This window comes from Urocitellus parryii, chromosome 4, assembly GCF_045843805.1.
Source record: "Urocitellus parryii isolate mUroPar1 chromosome 4, mUroPar1.hap1, whole genome shotgun sequence".
NCBI lineage: Eukaryota > Metazoa > Chordata > Mammalia > Rodentia > Sciuridae > Urocitellus > Urocitellus parryii.
In genome coordinates this window covers 63,514,705-63,535,378 of record NC_135534.1, presented here as the reverse complement: position 1 = coordinate 63,535,378, position 20,674 = coordinate 63,514,705, and the positions used below count along the sequence as shown (strand labels likewise).

At 53.9% G+C, this 20,674-nt stretch overlaps 1 protein-coding gene across 2 annotated transcripts in view; it reads left to right on the top strand.

The window, feature by feature from the left end:
• Positions 1–20,674, top strand: part of Pde2a (phosphodiesterase 2A) — a 59,269-nt gene that overhangs the window by 2,683 nt on the left and 35,912 nt on the right. The window contains exon 2 of one of the 2 annotated variants that reach the window (XM_026400964.2): positions 8,106–8,167. The exons of the other annotated variant lie outside the window; for it this stretch is intronic. Coding sequence (XP_026256749.2) covers positions 8,106–8,167 — 62 coding nt within the window. The remainder of the gene's footprint in view (positions 1–8,105; positions 8,168–20,674) is intronic. 2 annotated transcript variants of the gene reach the window in all.

The window sequence follows — 20,674 nt, the reverse complement described above, 5'->3', positions numbered from 1 at the left end:
TTAGCCTGACTTATGTTGGGGCCAAGGCTTGGAGGGGGGCGGGAAGAGGATGCACGTGTCAGCAAGGTCACTGTGTTTACTACTACCTCGCCCCATGCTACAGAGAAGGGAGGGGCCAGTACAGATGGTAAGGCCAGGGTGTCTCTGGTAGCACCTCTTGGTGCCCAAGCAGACTGGGCTGGGCTTGGAGTCCCGCAAGTCTGCAAACCACACTTAGTGTTGTGTGGCCCAATACCCTTTCTGGCTTATATCTCCCAGCACTCCTTCTCTATACTCCCCTACCCTCTTCCCTTTTCTGTGTGTCTGTGACCTCCAAGGAGGGTCATTGGACTGGAATACAAACAGGAAGACTTCACTCTCTCTCTCTACTTTTATTGCCCCCCCCCCCCGCCTAAGGTCTAATGGAAGAGAAGTAGTTCCTGTCCTCATAGATAGCCTTATCTGAAAAGGAAGACTTGAGTCCTGATCACACCTTTGGGGACCCTGAGTCTGACGGGGGAGATCCTGGTCAGTAGAGGATCCAGGTTAGACCTTCCAGCGAGGCCATGGAAAACCTTCTGGGTGGCCTCCCAACAGGTATTTGAAGGCATCAAGGTCTAGGACACCTTAAGGTTGGAGGCACAAAGCCAATCGCAGTCAGTCAGGAGAAGCGCTGGGGGCCAGGGGTTGGCATTACCTTCAAGAAGTTTGTCTGAAGGGAATGGACTAGTGCTGGGCCTTGAAGGGGTGTTGGGGTGGGCAGGGAAATGCAGCCTGGGGCTGAAGAAGATTCTGATCCAACTGGCAAAAGGAGGAATCTTGAAGCCCTAAAGTGCTACATGGCTCTGAGTGGCTAATCCTGGGCCTCCAGCCTTCTCAAGCTTTCAAGTTACCTTGTCCCATCGCAATGTCTTTGACTAGAATCATTGTCATCATGGTTGTTGTTATCATCATCATCATCATCATCATCACCATCACCATTATCTTTTAGGCATTTCTTTCCAACTTCCAAGTCCCTCAAAGATGTCTCCTTTGACAGATGCCTAAAAGCATTTATGCAGCCATGCTCTAGGCCGGTCAGGCATAGTTCTCAGTGCTGGGGTCATAGGGTTGACCCAGTTGGCCTCATGAAGCTCCCAGCTTCTGTTTGCAGCCACACTGCCACCCCTTCAGGCCTTGGGCAGCTGGCTCCTCCCTTCTGTTGTTTCTAGCCTAAACTGTACCCATTTCTATTGGGGCCCTAAGTTTGTACCCCATTGCAGTCTGACTCCTGCCAGAATAAGAGCTTTTCAGAGGCTGGGTCTGGGTTTCCTGTCTTTGACCCCTGTGTTCTGAGCTGGGCTTGGTAAGGTCCAGGAGCTCCTTTCTGTTATCAGATGTCCATAGTCCTCTGTATAATTGGCAATTGTCCAGCTTCCACTTAGGGAAACTGAGGCACAGACTTAAGGCAGCATCCTCATAAGACCCTCTTTTTCCCAGCATTCCCAGAGACCAAGAGAGGTCAGGTGACTGGACCAGGGCTCACAGAGAGGTGGCAGGGCTGCTACCGTTATCCAACTCTTCTGGCTGCCTGGCTGGGCTCTGGCCCCAGCACCATGCTGCTCTCTGGCTGGCCTCAGTGCTGCCTGTGGCGGGTAAATTATTATTAATGACCCCCCTGGCAAAGAGACAGGAAACGCTTCCCAGCCACAGCTGGGGAGCTGCTCCCTGCCAGCCCGACATCCATACCCGCTCTGACCCTGGTGTCGGTCCTGATACTATCTCCATTCCTCCTCGGCCCTCCTTTGCTCCTCCTGCCCATCAATCTGCCACCTCCCTAACCTTGATCTCCCAGGGGTTAAGGACAAGAAAAGGCAGAACTTTTCTTTTCCACATCCCTGTCACTCACCACTTTCTCCAACCTGACTCATTATCTGCTTTCCTGCCCCAAAGGAATCAGAAGCAGCACCTCCTCCAGGAAACCTTCCCTGAACACGTGGCCAGTCCTCCAGGTGCTGCTAGTATAGGCCCCCGGGGCACTGAATTGCCCTCATTGCAGACTCTGTTCTCACTCAGCTTGCTTTGGTGGCTCTAAGGCTGGCCTATCCCCAGTCGCTGCCTTAGGACTGACCTGTGGAAGATGTCCCCAGTGCCTCCTCTAGGAAGACTCCAGCCCAGTTCAGGAATCTCACCTCATCTAAGCACCCCTGCCCTGCTGGTCCAAGCTGCCCCACACCTTCATAGGTGGACATTAATGAGCATCTAGTAGGTGTCCAACAGGGACAGTGGGTAAATATGAGCAAGACACGGGCCTTAAAGTCCTCTATACCTTCCCCCAAGCCTGAGTCATGAGCCCAGGCAGGTAGCTCAGACTAGGTGCCATGGATGAGTTGGGGTGGGAGCAGGGATGAAGGCTGATGCTGGTAGCACGTGTGGTGAGGACAATGATGGAGATAAACTCAGGGGCCGTAGTGGGACAGAGCCTAGGCCTCTAATTCAGCCCAGAGCAGGAAGGGAATAGTAAGTTGGGGTGCTTCTGAGAGAAGAGACAAATCTAAACTGGGAGCTAAGGGACGAGTCAGGAGAAATTTCTGGACAAAGAGAAAAGGAGATTGTCACTGTGATGGCTTGCTGGTGGCAGACAAACTGAGGAAAGCATGTGTTCCTTGGTTCTACAGTTCTGGGGTGGAGCTGGGTCTTAGACTGCTAAGGCGGGGCAGGGTGGGGAGGGGAATGTGTGAAGCATCAAGAGGCAAGGGCTAGTGAGGCTGGTGAGGCTGGCATGGACCAAATTGTGCAGGACTTATAACCCATGCTAAAGATGCAAGATGTTTTCCCCCAGAGGGAAATGACATTGGAGGAGGGGTTGAAAGGAGGGAGCTGCCCATCAGGCCTGTGTGTGAGGAGCTCCCTGGACCATGGGTTAGAGGCTGAGGTGAGGCTGGTGTGGCCTAGGCAAGGGGTGGTGAGGCCTGGTCAGGGAAGGAGCTGAGGGGTGGAGGGGAAGGGAGGGGACTGAATGCTAAGAGACAGGTGGGAGCTGTTGCAGAGGTGGAAGGTCAGGGAACAGAGTGCCTGTGCCTCAGATCTGCGTGGGCTCTGGGCAGCCTCTGAGAGGTGTGGGAGGGAAGCCAGGGCCTGTCCCTCTAAGGGCTTAAAGGTGTCCTGAAGGCCTCCCAGGAGATCATAAGCTTTGAGGCTAAGTTGGCTCTGGACCCTGCTCAGAGCTTCTGGGCCCTTACCTGTGCTCCTGGGGAACTTGGATCTGCCCTAGGTAAAGAGTGTTCAGAACTCAAAAATTAAAACAATCTGTGAAATGTAATAATACAATTCAAATCCAAAAATGTATAAGGATATTCCAAAAATGAGTAGAAATGTAAATTTATGAAAATGCCAAACACATGATCCCTCCTAATGTAAATCGTGAGCCTCAGCTGCTTCCCTGGACTTTGGATCTGGCTCCCTTGAAGTTGCTGCCTCTGCTGTGGCACCCCTTGCCAGGGCCTTGGTGTTCAGCTCTAGGCAGAGGAGCCTTCAGGGCCCCTCCTCTGAGGACCCTGCCCTCTCCCTCCTGCTAGTGGCTTCAAGGGACAGGCATTTTGCTTTTCTTGTTCCTTACCCTGAGAGAATTGGTCCTGTGCTCCCCCATCCATGGTTGTCTCTATATGGACGCCCCGGGTGGGGGCAGGATGAATCAGGTGGGGAGTCTGAAGCAAGAGCAAGGGGAAGTGAGCGAGGCTGAAAGGGGAAGTGAGGGAGTGAGAAGCAGCATCACTCACACAAATGCTGGAATTTCAAAATTTGCAAGTTGCAAATTTCTGGATCACCTCCCCAGCCCAGCACGCTGAAGGCCCATCTTGCAATTTCAGAGTTGGGCACTGCTTGGCTTCTCGCTCTCTGGTGATCTTGCATAAGAACACTTTTTGTGTTACATTTTCTGAAATGTAGAAGGAGGAAGTTGGGGGTTAGTAGCTCCAAGGGCCGCCTGAGCTCTGGCTCTAGATTGGGTGTGTGATTTGAGAATCTGGGCTTGTGGGTTTGGGGCTGTCTCTGGGAGGATGCTAGCCTGCAGTGACTCTCAGCTCCCAGCCAGGGATGGGTGGGTGTATGGTTGTGTGATTCCAACATTTTGTGACTTTAAGATGCTGAGACTCTGGGAGCTAAAGATGCGGACATTCTGTGCATCCAGGATTCTAGGATTTGATGATTTGATGATTCAATGATTCTAAATGGGGCTGCTGGGAAGAGCTGCAGCCACCTGCCTTGTTAATGTCAATGTTCAGTTATTAAATACATAATAAGAAGCAATGGAGACGGATATCTTGGGATGGTGGTGCCCCTCAGCCCACCCCAGTGAGGGAGGGGAGGGTGGCATGCTGGCATTAGAGGATACTGGAGACCCTTTCAACCTGGTTATAAAAGCTCTCTCCCATCACAACAGAACTGGTGCGTGTGCATGCGGGAGATCTGCCATGCCCTAAGCTTACAGGGTTGGAGTCATTCCTGTCATCCCCCTGCCTCCATTCCCCAAGCATTTCAGTCTATGGCAGAAAGGAGCACCTTTCCTCCCAGCCCCCAAAGTCTCTGGGCAGAAATGTGGACAGTAGAGGAAGGAGAGGCTGGCTCACCCCCCTTCTACAGCAGCTGGGCCTGAGGGGAAAACAGGACATGAGCACTTCCTGGACACAGGCGTGGAGACACACGAACCCCTGCGTGTCAGGGCCCCAGCACCAAGGGCTTAGATAGGGCAGCTGCCAGTTGCCTGCATATAGGCGGAAGAGGGAAGACTCTGCTCTCGCCCTGAGGATCAGAGGGTCTGGAAGAGCTGGTGGGCCCCTACTTGTGTCATAGGCCCACTGCCCAGCTTAGCCAAGCTCAGGGCTAGCCCAGTTGTCCAGTATCTAACTGCCACTTCCTGTTCCTCAGGACCCAGGTGGGAACTGGGGAGGGGAGGATTTCGGCCTTCTAGAAGCCTAGCATAGTGGCACACATCTGAAGGCTTCCCTAGTCTAGAAGATTCCAAGCTAGCCCCAGGGCACACTGTGCAGCCCAAAAAAAGGTGGAGGGGGGCTTCCTGATGTGTAGGGTTCTCCTTGTTACTCCCCCTTTCCCCCAGGACACCTGAGGAGCAGGAGTGGAGGAGACCCAGGTTTGCAGGGTGGAGTCTCTGTCTTGTCACCCCTTCATGTTTCTCCTACCACTGGCTAGAAAGCAGGTGGGGTGGGGACAGCTGCTCCCTGTCATCTACAAGGCTCCATTGTCTCTCATCTCCTGACTTGGTGTCAGGATAGGGTTTCCAGCTGCCATACCCACAGCATGCCTCCCAGGGCTCTCCTCTCCCCACTCTGCTACCCTCTTTCTCCTGCTGTCCCATCCTCCCTTTCATCTCCGCCTGCCCCGGGCTCCCTCCCAATCCCTGTAAGTCTCCATCTCTGGCTCTCTGGGAGTTTAAGTCTTTCTTGAAAGATAGTTGGACTTGGAAGGGCCTGAGGAGATCACCAAGTCCCAGCTTTTCTTCAGATAAGGACACTAGCTCAGAGAGGGGAAGGTCCTGTCCCGAGTCACAGTAGGCTGTGGCAGAGCTCAATTCTGTGCTCCTTCCACTTCTGGCTCACACATGCACCCTGCCCACAGTACCAGGTGTCCAGGTTTTGAAGACTGACAGTGCCAGGACCACTGGGGGTGCTGAGCATGCAGATACCTCCCAAAGTGCAGTGGGCTTCTCTCCCCAGCCCTCCCCCACAGCCCCAAGTTGCTTTTCCTTTCTCCTTTTTACCCAGACTCCTCCTTCTCTACGGTTCCTGCTGCCTGGCTGACCTCTACCTTGGGCAGCTCCTGGCCTTGGGACTGGGATCAGAGCACAGGCCTCCATGACTAGGATGGCACCCATGCACACAGACACACAGACACATGGAAAAGTCTATGCAAATCCCAGATAAAAACCCAATTGCAGTTAGGAGGCCACACCCTGGAACCCAGCATCCTCTTCTTCCTGTGAGGCCCCACATGCCTTCTCTAGGAAGCCCCCCAGGACTCCCACAGACCGTCTCCATCCCACTATCTCCTTTGTGACAGCTGAGCTCTAAGAGCCTTGGTTCCTTCTCCTGAGGGCAGGGCTGATCCTCCCCTTCAGTCCTGGGGCCCCTCCTTCAGTGTCTCCAGGAGGGGCTCAGCTTCCTGTGACTGGGTGGGGAGAGCCCTGAAGTCCCTAGAGGATGGTGGGACAATGGGGAGGCGGTGACAGATGAGACATTGAGTCTTTCCCAAAGGAGGCTCCACCCTCCTCCCATCTCCCTGCCTGGTGTCTGGGGTTGGGGGTCCCTTTGCACTGGGGTTGTGATCTGAGCCCACAGCGCAGAGGTTTGGAAATCAGAAGCCCTGATACTCTCACAGCAGTTCCCTAACTGGACACTTTGGAGCCCAGGTCCCCAGAGCACCTGCTGTAGAGTCCTGGGGCATCTGGAGGCAGGCCGTGAGCTGGGCTTCTCTGGCTGCCCTGGAGGGAAGTAGGAGAGTGGCCAGCACTGAGGCTGGGTGGGGCACGAATGCCAGGCTGATGCCTCTCCTGCTCTCCACTTTCTCCACAAGAAGTCAGGTGAGGATGGCAGGCAGGGCCTGCAGTTGGCTCTGGGCACTGCCGGTGCTGGGAGCAGCAGGAAGCCTGCGGGGAGGCCGTGGATCAACTGCAACCTGCCCTGCCTCCTCTTCGGGGAGGGGAGGGCTGTGGGTAGACCATTGGGAAGAAAAGGCTCACGCTTTGTGGACAAAAGGGATGCCCTTGGGGTCAGCTGGTTATCTGGGCCCTCGTCATTTCCTCCACTGGACACAGCTGGGTTAGTGGGGTCATCGCACAGAGGGAAGGAATGGGCCAGAGCCAATGACTACCAGGCCCTGTGGTCGTCAGGCACATGAGAGACCTCGTCATGCCCTGGGCTGCAGTCAGTCCCCTGCAGAGGTCCAGCCACATGGCCACAGTCACCCTGGAAGATGGCTACTCCTCGACCATTAGCTCCCCCATAGCCACACAGTCACCCTGCTTAGCTGTCCCCCTAGGACTCAGGGATATGGGAGACAGCCAGATACCTTGCCACAGCCAACGCACATGCATCCACACACCAGGTGCAGCTACTGCCACCCCTACAGCCACTCAAGGAGAGCCATAGATTCCAGCAGCCATGGACAGGTGTTCAGGGCCTGGTTGAGAAGAGGGGGATACGAGGCAGGGAACTCAGAAACCCCTTCCCCAGGCCAGACTGTGCCCTCCCCCCAGCTCACTGAGTGCCTGAGGCTGTTTATTTCCTAACGGGGATGGGTGTCTCATCCCCCTCCCCCCTCCCTGTCCCCACCACACGCTTCCCAAGCTGCCAAATCAAATCAGCCCCTGCACCCGCGCCAGGCTGGCATGGCGGCCAGCAGCTGACGGGAATGAAGCCAGGCTCAGAATATCCCGCCGCCTGTCCGATGCTGGGCACGCTTGCTGGTGGGGGCAGGGAGGGGCAGGAGCCTGCACACAGCCCCTGGGCAGTGACTGTCAGAGAAACTTAAGAGTTTCTGGAAGCTGCTTGGGTGGTGGGCTTCAGAGAAAGAGAAAGTGGGTCCCTGTGTGTCTGCCAAGGCCTGTGGCAGCATCTCCACTGCCAGCCTTCAAGGAGCTATGGAAGTGATGCGGGTGGGACAGGGGGTGGGGCTCTTAATAGGAGCCCAGAGGACTCCGTGCCAGGCACTAGGGGTGGCGGATGCCACTTGAAATCGCATTCATTTGGGGTTTGCAGCACCTCTGGGCTGAAAGCCCCTTGATTGCCTGTGAACCAAATGTCCAACCCACTGTGGAACCTCAGAGACCGTGCAAGGAGGACATAGATCCTGCTTCATAGATAGAGAAGCTAAGGCTCAGAGAGGGCTGGGGGAGTTCCCTGGAGAGGTGTGGAGGGGTCTCAGGAGGGGTTAGGATATGCGGTCATTTCCACTCCTTGGGAGTGCTAGGCAGAAAGAAAAATCATGGCTCTATTCTCAGAGTCAAGAAGAAGAGGGTACAGGAGAGCCAGAGAGAGCGGAGGAGGCTACCTGTGGGCTTGCTGGGAGGGCAGGCTGGGGAGAAGGGGAAACTGCCTGGCAGGCCTCAGCCCCTGGCCTTCTTGTCTCTGCAGCCAGCCAGGACCCCCTTGCACAGGAGCCAGAGCCCCCAGGGAGTAGAGACGACCGACTGGAGGTGAGAGCTCAGTGGAGGGAGGAATGGGTGGGCTTGGGGGGGGTGGGGGCGCAGGCTAGAGGGCAGTCTGAGAACTGCCCCTGCCCCTGGGAGGACTGGGAGGCTGGAGCCACATCCCAGTCCCAGCCCCAGCCCCTCCACCTCACACCAAGACTATCTCCCCTCACTTTCTATATACTCAGCCTGGGGTTCCCCATCTCTGAGGAATCCTCCCTCCCTCAACTAACCTGGGAATCATTTCACATCCCTCCCTCGCTGTGGCTTCTCTGCCCTGAGCATGTCCTGAGCTCCTCTCTTCTCCATTCCTCCTGCTGCTGGGTCCTGTCCCATCAGCTCCCCTGGACTCACAGGTGGCCTGCTTTCAAGTACTCCATCTTTATGTGGGTGCCAGAGGATCCTTCTAAAGCAAAAACCTTACTTGTCATTCTCCTGCTCACAGATTCTCAGTGCTCCCACCAGGACCCCTCAGAAGCCCCAGTTTGGCCACAGTCCCCCTAAAGGACTCCTGCCTCCCCCCCCAAACCACTGCTGCTTGTCCCTTCCCCTCCTTGGCCTACTAAATCCATCTGGGCTCTGCTCTAGCCTCCCTCCTCTGGGACATCCTCCCTGCCCCTCCATCACCTCCAGACCCAGCTGGCTCATGCTCCCTCCTCTGAGCTCTCCTGCCTGGCAGTCGGATGCTGGGGCATTCTGCTGTCTGTTGCCCACTGTGTGCCACTAGCACCCTGTTTTCTCCATTACATGACTCCATGTGTGTGCGTGTGCTTATCTTCTCTGCACTGTGAGCTTCTTGAACCTGGGCACTGTGCCTTTTTCATTCCTGAGTCCCCACTGTCTCCGTGGGTGCCTGCTACAGGGCTTGGTCAGTGTATTTCCACTGATAGGAGAAGCGGCTGCCCCAGCCCCTGACCATGACTTTAGGGTACCTTAAAGAAAACTTTCATGTTCAATGAAGAACAAAAATGTGTGTGTGTGTGTGCGCGCGCGCGCGCCTGAGTGCCCAGGCGAGAGAGAATGAGTCCAGAGTCAGCTCACATGCCCCGGGGCCAGCTCAGAGGAGAAGGAAGCTGTGGCCTATGTGTCAGCCTCCTCTGATCTGGGTGCATTAGATACTCTTGTCTAATCTCACCACACCCCTAGGAGGTAGGGACTGCTATTATTTCTCTTTTAGTTTGGGGAAACTGAGACCCAGGGGATGTCCTGAATGAGTCAGGGAATTGCTGAGAGAGGGGAGATGCCCACCTGCACCCTGCCCTCAGGTAAGGTGGGAGGGAGATGCAGCACAGTGTCTGGAGCTGGAGGGGTTCAGCAGGGGGTTCCTGCTGTCGCATGGGACCAGGGCTAAGAATGTCCCTCCCTCTGGGCCTGAGCCCTGCAGCTGGGAGCTGGTGAAGGGAGACAGGGGAGGGCCTGGAGAGTCATTATTAATTTATTTATTGCTATGGCATTCCCCAAGGGGTGGGAGCTCCCCGCAGAGCTGGGACAGATGGTGTTCCTGGGAGCCGGCAGAGTCTCAGCAGCCTCGGCCAACTGCCAGGGAAGGCTGGATTTGTCATCTACCCAGGAAGCCACTAGGGGAGGGGGATTTGGAGAAGCTGAGACCCTCCTGGGCGATGAGGGCTGGGTCCCGTAGGAAGGAGCCCGGCTCCAGGCTCCTTGCCTGTGCCTCTGTGCAGGGACGTTCTGTTGCTGCTACTGGCCTGCTCTAGCGAGTTCTGACTCCTCCCTACTTCACCAACCTCATGGTCTCCAAGAGGCCTCCTGGATCAGCCCATTTGCTCCCATCCCGGTATTCTCTCTCTGATTCTCCTTTGTTCCTGTTGCCTCCTGCCTCTGAATCCTAGGCCAAGAGCACATCAGCTCTTGGCTTTGTCCTGCCCCCAACTCCACAGCCGTCCCACAGATGGTCAGTGCTGCCTGGCCTCCTGGCAGGGCCTGCTTTGTTTCTGGGTCTGTCAGCACCCCCACCCTGAGTGCCCAGACTCATGCTCAGCCCTGCTGGAAAAGAGACAGGATGCCCTTGTGGATTCCCCAGCACAGAAAGGACAGGCCTGGAGAGAGTGGGGACCTGAGAGTATTGCTCAGATTATGGAACAGTTGGAGGGAAAAGAAAGGATAGGGGGAGCATGCTGAGGACTCTCCTGTCACATGGAGGCTGGAGAGATAGATGGCCTCATAGAGTGGACAGACCATCAGTTAGGGAAGTGTGGGTTCAAGTCCCAGTTTCCCCACTTCCCAAGTGGGTGGATCAGCCACTTGGCCAGCCCAAGCATTAGCCTCCTCACCTGCAAACAGGGATGAGATCCTCTGTTGTTACTGGGCAGATCACTGTTACTGGGCCTTGTACACAGAGCTGTTGGGAGAAGTTATAATAAGTGAGTGTGACTGTCTGGCCCAGTGTGATCTACAGCAGGTCCTCTGAGAGAGCTGCCCTCCCCTTGCTCCCCATCAGGGTAAGATCCTTGGAGCCAGGACTGGGCTGCAACCCTGGGAGACAGGGCATGCTGTGGGGCTGGACTGAGGCTAGTGGATGTTCAACGGGCATGGCACATTCTCCTGGCATTTGCTGGGTGGCAGCCAGAGGAGCAGAGATACTGGCACCCATCCCCACCCAGCGGGTTTGGGTTCAGCACGCCCTCTTGGGATGGCTCCCTGGCTCCTGGCCAGCTGGCCGACTTGGAGGAGGGGCACTTCCAGCTAAGCTTGGGATCCTGAGGGAGAATCCTCTGCATCATTGCTGTCTCTGGAGGTTTGGGCTGAGACAGTTCAAGTTGGTGAGCTGGGAGCATTGCATGGATGTCCTTTCTGAGTTGGATCTCAGGCCCAGATGGGTCTTGGGAGCCCTGGGTTGGGGGTTGGGGAGTGGAAAAGGACAAAGTCTCAAATGCAGGGAGCAGCACTGGTTTTCTATTGCTGCTCTTAGGATAAGTAACGACCACATCCCTTGGCATTGTTCTCTCCACCTGCTGGGCCCCTCATGTCCACTCCTTGCCCCCAGACAGCCAGTGCTTTGGCCACAGGACCTTGCTCACTTCCCAGCACATGCCAGTTCTTCTGACTCATCTGTCCTGAGCAACCTTTCCTTGTTCTCCACTCACGCTTTCCAAGGGCCAGATTAGATGTTACCTCCACTGTGAGGTCCTCTCAAACGGCTCCTTCCATATCAGGCTGAGTCCGTTTGCACCGTGTTCTGAACCTCACAGCTCCCAAGTTTCCCTGGGGTTTCCTCAGGTAACTTGTTACCCCACTTGGTTATGGGGGTTATATATTCTTTCTCATTTGATTATAAACACCTCAGTCTCCTTTATCTCACATGGGGCCTGACACAGGCCTACTATACAGTAGGTGCTCAATAAAGACCTCTTGAATGAATGAGAATGGCTGTGAGTAGGGTTGGAATAGTTCAAAGAAGTGGCCTCAGTTGTTGGGTTGGAGCAGTCTTGGAAACTTTGTGGAGGAGGTAGCCTTAGGACTGTGAAGGAGGGAGAGTGTCAAAGCCATGGATCAGTGAGGCCCAAAATTCCCTGGGCAGGGGCTGGAGATATAGCTCAGTTGGTAGAGTGCTTGCCTTGCATGCACAAGGCCCTGGGTTCAATCCCCAGCAACACACACACACAAAAAAAAAAAAAAAAAAAAAAAAAAAGAAGAAGAAAAAGAAGAAAAAGATTTCCTGGGCAATCAGAGAGGTCAATGTGATCAGCTTCGGACAGGACCAGCTAGAGGCAGCAAGGACCAGCACCGGACTGGGAACAGAGAGAAGAATCTAGAACAAAGACTTGGCCCCAGAGGTGCCTGCAGGAGGAAGGCGCAGTGCTGAGAAAGGAGCTCCCGGGGCTGGGGTTGTGGCTCAGTGGTAGAGCTCTCACCTGGTATGCATGAGGCACTGGGTTTGATCCTCAGCACCACATAAATATAAATAAAGATATTGTGTCCACCTAAAACTAAAAAAAATAAATATTAATAAAAAAAGAAAGGAGCTCCCCAAACTCTGCCTGAGTTGTAGCCTGAGGAAGGCTTGGCCTTTGGGTCAGGAGTGAGACTGAGGCCACCAATGAGTGGGCCTGGGTGGTGGGGTAGCAGTAGGTGAAGTGGAGAAAGGCTTCTCGACCTGTGCCTGGGTGGGTGAGCAGGATGCTGCTGTGGTCTCCATGGGAGAAGGCTCCGCGTGTCAGTGGGGCATGGGCTCCCAGCCAGGGAGCCCTGTGGAAGTCAGGAAGGACCACTGCAGGTGGCACTTTTCAGGCCATAGTTTAAAATTCTTGAGTGAATGCACCTGGCTGCCAGCTGTGCCTGCCTCTCCTGGATTCTGCACATCAGTAGCAAGTGGCCTTGATGATGCTCTGTGGCCTCAAGGGAGCTGCCGCCAACAAGTTGGCCATAGCATCTGGCATCCTTGGGAGCCCTGAGGTCCTGCCATCTGTCTGGGCCCACCTGTCAGGCTGCACAGGCCCAGGGTGTGCAGGGACATGCGGCTGGGGGGCAGGGTAGTCTCAGCTGCCACTCCAGCCTGTCTGTTTGTCTGCCTATCCATCTGTCTACACCCCTGACTGACTGAGGACAAGGAGAGACGGTGTCACGGGGCCTTGCCATCCGCCTAGTCTCAAGGGGGAGGCAGTAAGCTCTGGGACTTACAGGAGAGGAAACACAATCTGAGCCAGGCTGTGGGCAGGGCTAGGCCCAGGGACAGCGGCCTCTCTAGAGCCTGCAGCAGACCTCAGAGGGAGGCAAGGACCCACTCAGAGGTGCACCGCAGGTCTGAGGCAGTACCAGGCCAGAGCTGTGGCCCAGAGAGGAGGTTCCTCTAGCGGGCCCCTCCCCCACGGTCCTGCCTGGCCCTTGGCTGTAAACACAGAGAGAACAAGTTCCGTTTCCCGGGAAATATTTATCTCAGGCCGTGTCGGGAGCGTGTGCACTGGCCTCCTCCTGTCCTTCCTGCGGGCCGGCTGGGGCAGGAGGTGAGGGCCCTTGGCAGCTGAGGAGCCTTGGCAGCCCTGGAGGCTATCTGTGGGGCCACCAGCAAGGCCAGGGAGGGGCATTCCCTGAGGACCCAGCAGGGGAGGCTGCCTCTGCCTGCTGCTGGCTGGGGAAGGAAACCTGTTTTCTCCAAACCCCACAAACGACCTCCCACTCTCTCACGTTCCTCGGCCCAGCCCTGTCTCCTCCAGGTACCCTTCTCCAAGACTTTGCTCCCGTCTGGTGCTCCCACCTGGGATGACTTTCCTCCTCTTCCTCAGCTGTCAAGGGCTTCTCTGGGGTGACTCCCGGCTCTCACTCTCTACCCCTTTGTCCTCCGTCCACCTTCCACCTTCCCCTCCTCAGGCTTCAGCTTCAGGCTGCATCCCTGCTGGTCTTGTTCAAAGTTGTTCAGGCAGGGTAGGCAGCTTCTCTCAGCTTCCCTCTTGGCAAGCGCAGGCCTGGGCATTCTGAGACTAGGGCAAGGCCCACAGGTCCCCCTCCTCTGCCCATCTCACTGTGACCAGCATGAGCCTGGGCACTTGGTGGGATCTAGGTGGGTCAAATGGGGGATGATGGAAAATCCCCTTTAGTCCCACCAGGATTGGTCCTGAGGCAGAGGCGGCCGGGGTTCCTGCTGGCCCTCTCCTGGGCTTTGGACTGTGTATCCCAGACTAGTCCAGGCCTGAATGGGCCCTGACAACAGGAAATCCTTGAAGGAACAAGCAGGAGCTGAGGACTCTGAGCACAACAACAGGAAACAGGCTTGACACAGGGCAGCAGCTCTGTGACCGTGCCCAGCAGGGGCAGAGGGACCCAGGGTAACGCTGAGGGTGACACTGAGACACTGATTGCGGGACAGTGGGTATTCTATTGAGTGTGTGACAATGAGCTTGTGACATGTGATATCAAGTATGTGACCATGACCTGGGATGCTGTGTGAAGATAGGTTAGTCATTGAATATGTGACCTGGGTGTGTGGCACTCTGTGATGGCAAATGTGGGAGACGGTGGGTGTGCCACCAAGTGTGTGTCATTGGGGGTGATGATGGATGCATGAAGGGTGTGACATCATGAGAATCAAATGCCATGTGCAGTACCAGGTGTGGCTTCAGTGTGGGGCTGGAGTGTCTGACACTGAATGGTGAGGCTGAGCGCCACCCAAGGATATGATACAGTGGGATTGGGTGTGCAAACATGGTGTGACAACTGAGTGAAAATGAGTGTGTGATGCACACGGCCCCAAGCCTGACACTGCATGTGTGAGGGTTGTGACCATGTGAAGTGTAAGCACGTAATGCCATGTGTGACAGTGTTGTGGGAAGACACTGAAAGGTTCAGGCGGAGAAGCAGCGTGGTCTGAGAGATGGTGTTGAACGGCGGCTCTGGCTGATGAGTATGGGGGGACAAGTCAGGGAACAGCAGGGAGGCCATCAGGTCCTTTAGAGTCTCCTCAGAAATGGCCAAGCTTTATAGATGTTTGTCAGGTAGAAATGACCAGACTTGCTGATGACCAAGAAGGTGAACAAGAACGACAAACTGAGGACGGACAATTCCCAGGTTTTTGATTTGAAAAACCAGGTGACGGAATATGGAGAGGAGCAAAGACGGGGATGATCAGGGGGTTAGTGGGGACAGGGGGGAAGGAGGCAGAAATGGAGAGGCCTGCTTTGGACGTGTTAAGTCAAACATGTAGATGAAGCTGTCCAGTGGGCAGCAGGGGCCAGGCTGGCCGTATATTTAGGAATCCATAGGGGTGGGTAATGTTAATTTGTGGATCTGACTGGGATGATCTAGGGAGAGAGCATTGTGACAGAAGAGGTGGGGACTGAGGACTGAGTCCTTCCCACACACCCCAGAGTGCAGAGAGGTGGTGAGGACAGAGAGCCACCAGGGAGGTGGAGGAGACCAGGAATGTGAAGTTGGAGGCCAAGGAGGGAGAATTGGGGTATAGATGCTGCTAGGCCCTCAACTGAGGTAGGGGATGGGACACTGTCCCTCCTGGGCCATGAGGGTGTGCCAGGCTGGTAAGACCTACTTCAGTGACAGGCAGGGCCAGAAGTCAGACTGGCCTGGGAGGGACAATGAGTGGGAAGTAAGCACAGCCAGCCTTTGGAGACACTGGTCTCTGAGTGATGCAGAGAAGGGGTGGGCATATCTGAAAAAGGGGTGGGGTCCAAGGAGATTAAGATTTTTTAAATTGTGGAATATTTTAAACACACACAATATTGGAGAGAATAATACAATAAACTGCCATATTCCTATCACCCCAAATCAACAGTTGTCAAGATTTGGTCATATTTATTTTATTTCTTCCTCACTTTTTTTTTTCATTTTTGTTTGCTTAAGTTTCTTTTAAAAATGTTAATTATGGTAAAATATATGTAACATAAAATGCACTATTTCAACAACCTTTTCTAAGGGTGCACATTGGTGTTAGTGCACTCACATTGTTCCGCCACCAGTCTCCAGAACTGTTTTCATGTCCCAAACAGAACCTGCAGCTATTGAACAATATTGACCCTGCCCTGGACACCACCAGTTACTCTCTATCTCTAGGAATTTGACCTCTCCAGGTACCTCATGTAATTGGGATTACGAAGCATTTGTCTTTCTGTGACTGACATCTATGTTCACCTACCATAAGTTCATCTGTATTGTAGCATGTGTCAGGATTCTCCTCCTTTTTATGGCCAAAGACTATTCCATTGTATGTATGGACCACATTTTGCTTATCCATTCGTCTGTCCATCAATGGACACTCGGGTTGCTTCCATGGTTTTTCTTTTGTGAATCAGACTGCTATGAACATGAGCCAACAAAGATCTGTTTTAGACTCTGCTTTGGGTATATACCTATAAGCAGAGTTGCTAAAATCATATGATAATTCTATGTTGGATTTTTTTTGAGAAAGGGCCATACTGTTTTGCTGGGCATCTGCACCATTTTACATCCCTACCAGCAGAAGACAGGTGTTACCGTTTCTCCACGTCTTTGCCAATTCTTGCTATTTTCTGGGTCTCTTGATGGTAGCCATCCTAGTGGGTGTGAGATGGTCCCTCACTGTGTTTTTTTTTTTTTTAAGAGAGAGAGAGAGAGAGAGAGAGAGAGAGAGAGAGAGAGAGAGAGAGAGAGAATTTTAATATTTATTTTTTAGTTTTTGGCGGGCACAACATCTTTGTATGTGGTGCTGAGGATCGAACCTGGGCCGCACGCATGCCAGGTGAGCACGCTACCGCTTGAGCCACATCCCCAGCCCTCACTGTGTCTTTTTAAAAAATATTTTTAATTGTAGATGGACACAATACCTTTATTTTGTTTATTTAGTTTTTATGTGGTGCTTGGGTTCGAACCCAGTGCCTCACACCTGCTAGGAAAGCACTCTACCATAGAGCCACAACCCCAGCCCCTCTCCCTGTAGTTTTGATTTGCATTTCCCTCAGGATCATTGATGTTGAACATCCTTTCACATGTTTGTTGGCTATTTGTATATCTGCTTTGGAGAAATGTTTATTCAACTCCTTTGTCCATATTTTAAATGAGAGTGTTTGCTTTTTTGTCATCGAGTTGTTAGGAGTTCTTCATATTTGCTGGCTATTATCTTCTTAATAGATAAAGGGATAAATGGTTTGAAAATATTTTTTCTCATTCTGTAAGTTGCATCATTATGAAATGATGTCATTTCATAAAAGGTGGAATTTTTTTTTTCTTCTGAGACTAGGAGGTCCTGGATGATGCTGAAATGTGATAGTGTGGTGCAGAGCCAGCATGGTACCTGCATCTGATGCTGTGGGTGACACAGTGGCCTTGGGATTCTGATGTAGGATACTGAGAATGTGGGACACTCTGAATTAGGGTGATAGTGATGAATCACTCTGTGTGGCCCTCTGACACTTGATGTGGGGCTCTGTGGAATCATTGTATATCACCAAGCATGTGGGACGTGCTCTGTGAAGGTGACAGTGATCATGTCCCTGTGTGTCACCTTGGGGTGAATAGTATGAAACAGAGCAAGACACTATGTGTGAAAGAGAGGGGCTGACAGTGCTGTGGGTGACGTGAGCACATGCAATCTGAGGGTGATCAGTCCCAGTCTCAGCTGCTGAGCGTCAGAGGGAGTTTGGACAACAAATGTCCACCAAGGACAGAAACAGTGTGAGCTGGCACAAAGCCCTCTCCCTTCTCTGGACACCCAGGAAGGTTACCAGGGGCCGGTGGGAACCTTGATGGGATGTGGTAGGTGCTGATGGGCAGGACCCAGGGTGTGGGGCAACCCTGCCTGGGCTCTGACTGTGGCATTTTATCTTTGGAGCCTCAATTTCCTCGAGCATCAAATGGGACTGTCAACAGGACTGCACAAGATGCCCTGTTCTATCCCTCGCTCCATGTCAGTAATCCCCCCACCCACTCACTCCTGCACCCTCTTCTCCTTCGTTAGCCTCCAGCCCAGGTTCCTGCAGCCTCATTCAATTAGGCCTATGCAATTTGCTCAAGAAAAAGCCCCATAATTTGGTTAATCACACCAGTAGAAGATCTGCCCTGGTGGGGAGGGGGAAGAGGTGGGAGGGCCATGCCAACAGCTGAGAGCATGGGTCTCCAAGTGCCTGTCCCTGGACCCCTACAGCCACCCCTCAGGCTCCATTCAGGAGCCAACAGAGTTCAGATGCCTGGTCTTTCAGATGGCAGCCACAGAGGCCTTGAAACCAGAGTCCCTGAGGAGGGCGACCCAGCTCCTCTCTAGGCCTCTGTTTCCCATTTGGACAACGAGGGTTGGGCTGTGAGTCTCAGGTCACCCAGCCACCTCAGGGTCTCTGCATCTCAGCTCCAGTTCACCCCCTCTCAGGGCTTCTGTAGGGCCTCCTGGGTCTTGGGGGAGAAGGGTGGAGGGGGGGACAGAGCCCCAGGGGACGTTAAGAGGGATGGGTGTCCTCAGAGTCCCATCTAGGATGTGTCCACTCGGTTCCAGAGTCAGAGAGCCTCTACAGGTGGAGGTGGGAGCAGGAAGAAAGGGAGCTGCCATTTCTTCATCACTTACAAGGCCATCGCTTCCTAATGCAGCCTGTACCTCACACAGGGGTGCCAACGGAGATGGAGTGATGCTGACATTGAGCCCACTCCCCTCATGGAGGCTTGCCCCTCGGGGCTGCCTTTTCTCAGTGTGCTGGGTCCCTTTTTTCTAACTAGCACAAGGTGGCCTTGGCCCCTGCAAGCAGCTATCTTAGGTGGTACTTGGATGGCTCCAGTTTAACCTAAATTTTACAGATGAGGAAACTGAGCCCAGGAAATTGAAAGACTTGTCCAATGTGTATGGTATGTGGTGGGCCAGGGAGGTGGCAGATCTGAGGAAGGTGATAGAGGAGGTGACAGGGTGCCTAGGGAGGAGAATTATATCACCCAGATACCAACACTCTCAGCCACACACTCATTCATAGACAAGACCCCAAGAGAAACAAAGCTCACTGCATGCACCAGGCTCACATCGATGTCAATGACCTGATTCATACCCGCAGGGACATAGGCAGTGAAAGCCATGTGCAGATGACCAGGTATGGACGTGGACATAGGATACTCACACATTCACACTCTTAAACTGTCTTCCACAGAAGCACAACCCATATGCTTTCACACAGATGTTTTCTTAGTAACCCAAGGGTCATATTCTGCTGTGGTCACATGGTGGCCCATAGGGACACACCATTATGGACCACATATGCTTATATCACCAGCCAAGCAAGAACTCCCTACAAAGTGAGAGAAAAGGTCAGCCTTGATGAGTATACCCAGAATCTTGCTCTCAAAAAAGCCACACAGAAAGCTATTTTCATTTTCATTTCCAAGATAAAATTCATTTTCAATTGCATATATAGGGTCTGAGGACAGGCGGAAGGGCATCATCCTTTCAGGACTCTGGGACTCTAAGAAATCTGCACAGACTCAGACACAACAATCCCACTAAAGTTCCCAGGCTTTTGTCTATCCGGCCTGGGTTGTGTGCACGTGTGTGTGTGAGCACGTGTGTATGCACACATGTGTAATGGCTCTGGCTCCCAGGCTCTCGGGATGCAAGGCGGGAGAGTAGGAGAAATTCCAGAGAATACGGATGTTTGTTCTATGGCTCCTGGGCCCTCCAAAGGCAAATAACTTTGGATGCCAGCCTGCCTGCCTGTACGGGCAGGGTGGGGTAGGGTGTATGAGGAGCCTGCCTCCGTCCCTGGAGCCCCTCTGCCTAGGACCCTGTGCACTGATGCATTAACTGAGGACTGTGACTAGCTTCCCACAATCTCTTAGGCCATTACCTCCCACCTCTGGGGCTTGGGTCCCTCATCTGAAAAATGGAGGCAGAGGGGAGATGAGACTGGGTGGGATTTACCCTGGTGACCGAATAGAGAGAACCCCTTGGGGCTAAGGGTCCAGAAAAGAAAACCAAAGCTGGAGAGGGGTCATGCAGGGGACCAAGAGGGTCCACATTCAGGGCAGGGCATGAGCCCCAGAGCCTGCAATGCCTCCCTGCCAACTCCCTCCTTCACTGGCAGAGGACTCTGGGCCTCAGTGCCCGCATCTGCTCTGGGATCCTGCAGCCCAGCCCCTGGCTTGCTCTGCCAAGGCAAGCAGGGGAGGGAGGAGGTGGCAATGAGTCAGAGAGCCGGGCTGGGGGTTTCCCAGAGGACCAGACCAGGGCTGGACCTGGAAGGACAGGAGAGAAAAGAGGGCACCATATGCAGGAAAGTGGGGAGCCAAGGCCCCAGTGGGGAGAAATGAAGGGGTGAAGAGAATGAGGTAGAGTTGAGCAGAGGCCCAAGCACCCCCAGCCTGGGTGAAGGTAGGGAGTCAGATGGGCGCAGCCCCTTGTCCTTCACTCCTCTAGAAGACTCCAGGAGGGCTGTACAGGCAGCTCCCCACGGCCCCAAGCTAGAGCCCAGGGTGGGTGTGATGAGCACTGGCAGTCTTCTGGGAAGGCAGGGTATAGGCACACTTATGTTTTAACAAAGCACTGCCGGCAGCCAGGCGTGGTGGCACATGACTAATCCCAGCGGCTCCGGAAGCTGAGGCAGGAGGATCTCGAGTTCAAAGCCAGCCTCAGCAACTTAGTGAGGCCCTAAGCAACTTATTGAGACCCGGTCTCTAAATAAAATATAAAAAGGGCTGAGGATGTGGCTCAGATGGTTGAGTGCCCCTGGGTTCAATTCCTGGTACCAAACAAAAACAAAACAAAACAAACAAAAACACTCCCAGGGTAGGGCAGCCGAGAGAGGCCACTGCCCTGGGGAACACAGTGGATGAGAGCCCAGACACAGGGGCATGCCTGGGATGAACCCTGCCCAGAAGATTCCTCACCCCAACTCCTAATAAAGAAGGGCTATTTTTAGGGACAATAAAAGTGCTCAGACATTCCTGCAGGGGGAGGGATGGAGAGGGAAGGGTAGGATTAGTGCCCAGGGAGAGAGAGGGAGGACCCCGCTTCTCCCCCCAACTCTGCCTTTGCCTTCAAGGCCTTCCCCCCAGGGGCTTCCCTGGCTGGCCTTGCCACTCCAGTCTTGTCCCCAGGGTCCCCTT